General features: G+C 41.7%; 1 protein-coding gene across 1 annotated transcript; it reads right to left on the bottom strand.

Annotated features, from left to right (window-relative positions):
- Positions 1-254: 254 nt before the first annotated feature.
- On the bottom strand, positions 255-4069 carry LOC112902917 (protein NRT1/ PTR FAMILY 1.2-like). The gene is made up of 3 exons (XM_025972113.1): positions 2054-4069; positions 1385-1944; positions 255-1300 (listed from the first exon to the last, which is right to left on the bottom strand). Exons 1-3 carry the CDS (start codon positions 2363-2365, stop codon positions 427-429), a joined length of 1746 nt encoding a protein of 581 aa, XP_025827898.1. The 5' UTR covers positions 2366-4069; the 3' UTR covers positions 255-426.
- Positions 4070-4832: the final 763 nt, after the last annotated feature.

Below are 4832 nucleotides of genomic sequence, written 5' to 3'. Positions count from 1 at the left end.
CTCAGTGTACACATGCAAAAATGTCATCTATTTAATATCAAAAGATTTTTCCCCTTGAAATCCACTTAGCCTGAGAGACAGTCTTGATGGGCCTGGAGATGTTCTTACATGAACAAGGAGAGTGCATTGACAGTTTGACACTGCTTTGGTTAACCAATGGTTTGGTCTTTACTGTTTTATTACACAGTAATCAAAGCTTTAGAAAAATGATTACGCAAGGCACTGAACAAGTAATACCTTCTGAGACAGTGAAATGAACTAACATGAAAACGAATAATGTAATGTAACTGATAATTATGTGAGACTCACGAAGAAACCAAAGAGTAATAGTTCTACTAATAAACAACCAGATTAGTAGATTACATTGATGTGTAAAAAGCTATCATGCAACAACCACGGCATGATCCATTATAGAGAGCCCTATATTCATATGCCATCAGTTTCATCTTCCTGAGGTTCAACAAGTTGGATTGGTGCTGGTTCTTCAAACCAATAACAACAAGCAACAAAATAGATGAAACCTGCCATACTAAGCAGTGCAAGCAGAAAATAGTAGTAGTCATAATGTCCTTGGTTCAGATTATCAGGAAGCCAACCTATTCTTCCTCCCCTAGCCGTGATCACTTTGATAAGCTTGACAATCATCGTACCTGCAATGTTTGCAACACCTGTTGCTAGGGGAAGGAGGGCCATTGCTAAGCTACTCATTGTCTTGGGTAGCTCTGCATAGTAGAATTCCATCTGTCCTATGGAACCAAATGCACTAGCGAGACCAGCGAAAACACACTGAGGTGCTAGCCACAATGCTGACATATTTACAACCCCATAAATATTGTTTTCCAGGCCTTGCCTTATTGCTTGCTTCCTCCGAAAAGCCTCCACTGCTGATGCCGCAAGAGCAGATGCAATAGAAAACAGCACACCAATGCCCATTTTCTGCTTATGACTGAGCACTTGCTCCCTCCCTGTGATCTTTTGAACGACTAGTAGCATGAATCTGTCGAAGCATCCTGACCACAACGTGAAAGTAATTACTTCGAAGATTGCGATGGAACCAGCGGGCATTTGGAACTTTGTGGTACCAACACGACGGTCCATGGTGTCTGCCTGTAGTACCCTGAAGGAAGCCTGTTGGATCAACAAACTGGTAATCATGGCCGACCACATAGGGATGACACTTAGTGTACGCTTGAGATCCTCAACTTGGTCAACTGTACATACATTCCATGAATTGTCATTGAGCACTTCGGTGTTCGATCTATCTGTATGCACCCTCAGCACACATGCTCTGTTCAGGAACCTATAAGTATTGAACTAATGATTAATTCAAGAACAATAAATGTCGATTTACAAGATCAAATAAGCATTTACCAGTGATTAATACCTCATTTTTCTTGATGGAACAACTACCTCCAGTCCTCCAGGGTTGTGGTATTGCAGACCACTACCTACTTCAGGAAATTGAATGTGTCGATTCCTAATAGCGACGAAAATTACTTGCACTAAGCTAAGCCATGTGCTTTTCTGTGGTTTCACCTTAATGTAAAGTGGAGATGTTACAATGTTTAAAAATGTAGCCAATGCCATTATAGCTACAGAAATGGCAAAACCAATCTTCCAGCCCAATTTGTCTTGTAAGTATACAATGAGAGTTATGGAAATAATTGCTGAGCCACCCATTGAAACATAATACCAGCTAAATAGAACTTTGAGGGCACGGTCCTTTCGAGTACCACTCCAATGAGCAAACTGGTCGACACCAAAAGGAAGGCTGCAAGGGCGAACACCACTTGCGCCAATTGACAAGAAAACTAAGGAAGTTAGCAAGACAAAAAGCTGTAATGTTGTCGGTGAGTGACAACACTGGCTGTTCTGGTCTTCATTTCCACAATCTTCTGCAACTAATGTTTGTACCATTGTTGTCAACCACATCAGAACAGCACCCTAGATTGAAAACCAACACAGAATCAAATAATATGTATTGCATATTTGCACCGCTAACAAACCTTAAAATTAAAAAAGGTTTGTACATAGGTAAGTAGCTAGATCTTACAATTGTGCATGCAAAAAGTGTGAGTGAAATTGTGAGAAAGCGTCCCCATAGCGCATCAGACAGAATAGCCCCAAAAATAGGTAAGAAATTTGTCGCTGCTTGGTAGGCAAATACAATTACTGTACTTGGTGCCGCCCCCATATGGTACTCTTTGGTCATGTATATAATAATATTTGCGCTGACAGCTGTGTTAACAATCCTTTCACATCCTTCACTAACTGAAGATAAGGAAAACATACAGTTCAACAATTCATTAATATCATTATATGAGAAAAAATTAGTGCCATCTATAAAATAAGACAGACCCAACATCTTTGACAGAGGTGTATGCTTGGAATGAAAAAATTAGCAATCAAAGCAAAAGTTAAGTGTCAACAGCTTATCAATGTTCCAATTGCAATCATTAAACAATGTATAAAGAGCATATAGATATAGGTTTTGTAATCTATTAGAGTGAAAGAGACATTACAGATGATGAATGGGACAGCTTGCAGACCGCCTCTTTTGGACAGATGAACTTGTTCTCCCCCCCACTCCATCTTTCACAAGTCACAACAATGAGCTTTGTGGTGTTCGAGAATGTTCTGAGAAGTTTCTATATATAGCATGTCTGATAACTAAGTTTTTAAAAATTCGGAACCATGTGACAATTCAATAGAATCCATAAGATAGCAAAAGAATCCAGAAAATAGCAATAGATACCAGAAGATACAAAAATATCACTGAAGGTAATCGTGGAATTTAAGTGATATGCAGGATGCCATCTAAATTAATGATTGCATCATCAGCAATAATATAAAGAAAAATTTGTATATAGAAAGATATGCACGACAAGATCTTTGGAGATCAAGTATCCAAGACTAAAAATAGCACATGATACTATACTAAAATGTTTGAGTTTATATATTTCTTTATCTACCCATTTGGTTTCTGTCAGGAAAATCTCAACTTTTCTCCAGTGATCACTGCTTTGCCATTCATGAATTATTTTTAAAACGCTGGAAAATGTTCAAGCAACTATATATGTCGTGTGGGAGCATAGCATTTCTCCATTATTCTAGTTCCTCTATTTGAGGTTTACTACAAGTAAAGATGATTTGAGCAGATAAAATGATGCGATCATTGGCATTGCAGCCTCCTCGATACTTTCACTTGTCCTGTGGCATACCATTGGCACTGTATGCTGGCCAATGTGGAAAATGAGGAACAAAACCTTCTCTTTTTGAAAGAAAATTGTGCAATCTTCTACTGACTTCAAATGCTATGATTATGTTCTTCTTAAATATTTTGGCAGGATTGCACAAAGAAGAGTTTCAGCAGGCCTTAGCAGCAGGAGTATGGATCGAGCACAACATCGTCGATGTCAAGACATGAATATCTATGTGAGTGTTTTGTAAGGCTATTTTGGTCCTTTTCTTCTCTATTAATAAAATAATACACAGCGCTCCTACATATTCGAGAAACAAATATGAAGTATTACAAATTTATTGAGCCCTGTGGGCTGCAGAGTAGAGGGTATATCTTGACCCATCCAAGAGATAGATATTGATACTTATCCTATCCTGCTACAACAAGCAGATCATTCCAGATCCTCGCCATATTCTGTAACACAAAATCTGGTTTAAAAGGGACCAAAGAAACTCTAGCCTAATCAAATAATTAGCGATAGGAACCAAAGATAGACATAGGAACCCAGGGGCGACGTGGTGGAAGCTGTGGAGGCGCATGCTGTATGTCATGAGAGAATATGAAATACTACAGATAATGGATTAACTAATTTTTTGTTTTGAGCCACGTGGTTTATTTACATATAAACTCTAGCCTAACGTACGTGCTGCAGGGCCCAAAGATAGACATAGGATCCCAGGGACATGGTGGAAGCTGTGGAGGCGCAGGCTCTATATCATGAGAGAATATGAAATACTACAGATAATGGGTTAGTTAATTTGTTTTGAGCCACGTGGTTTGTTTACATATAAAGTAGAGGGTGACTTATACAATGGGAAAAATACAAAGGATGCATATATGTCACACCCGATTTTTAAAACACAACCAAATGCGTAACTAGTATACCAGGATCAAGTTTCATACATATAGCATCATAATGGAATAACACTACTAGAAAACATGCTATCGGTCCACCTCAAAAGTACCAGTAGAAAGATGACCTGGTACTAATTCTAGCATTAGTATCGGGTCATCTTCCTACCGGTACTTTTGAAGTGGATGGAAAGATCTAGGGACCTTTTGGGCGAGGAAGTGGCGTCATCCACTCCACACGCCTCGCGCCGTCCCCCAACAAGGGCGGCGGCGCGTGCTGCACCACAGCGGGCTGCGGAGCAAGCCTCCGTGGTCCAATCGCAGCCCGCACCAAACGGGCCGCTCGTGGCAGCCAGGGAGTTGCTCCGCAACCCGCCTGGTGAGGCAGCCTCCCCTGATGCGCAGAGGCAATGGCGTGACAACGTCGACCGCCTCCTCAACCTGGCACAGGTTTCCCCAGGCTTAGCGGGGGGATCTGCGTCCAGGCAGCGCTCAACCTGGCCGTCGTCCATCAGTGAGGAGTGCATGGATCGAAGATCTCCGGGCAGAGCTCAACCGTAGACGTGTGGGAGAGGATGCCCGTATCTCCATCGAGTGGGCACGCAACCGCCGACTGAACATGGAGGGTTGGGATCTCGTGCCCGAGCTCGATGCGGCTGTGGCGAGGCCACAGGAACTCGCTCAGGCACCGGTGTCTGGGGTGGGTTGTGCAGCGCTCACAGACCACCTTCGTGCGGTT

This window comes from Panicum hallii, chromosome 8 (genome assembly GCF_002211085.1).
Source record: "Panicum hallii strain FIL2 chromosome 8, PHallii_v3.1, whole genome shotgun sequence".
NCBI lineage: Eukaryota > Viridiplantae > Streptophyta > Magnoliopsida > Poales > Poaceae > Panicum > Panicum hallii.
The sequence above is the reverse complement of the archived record's forward strand: the minus strand, read 5'-3'. Positions and strand labels throughout refer to the sequence as shown.

Bases quoted from the DNA above. Each gene is read 5' to 3' on its own strand.
- LOC112902917 (XM_025972113.1), bottom strand. From the start codon at position 2,365: ATGTTGGGTCTGTCTTATTTTATAGATGGCACTAATTTTTTCTCATAT. The intron at 1,945-2,053 runs GTAAGATCTAGC...TTTTCAATCTAG, and splicing joins CACTTTTTGCATGCACAATT to GGTGCTGTTCTGATGTGGTT. The intron at 1,301-1,384 runs GTATTAATCACT...CAATACTTATAG, and splicing joins GTTCCATCAAGAAAAATGAG to GTTCCTGAACAGAGCATGTG.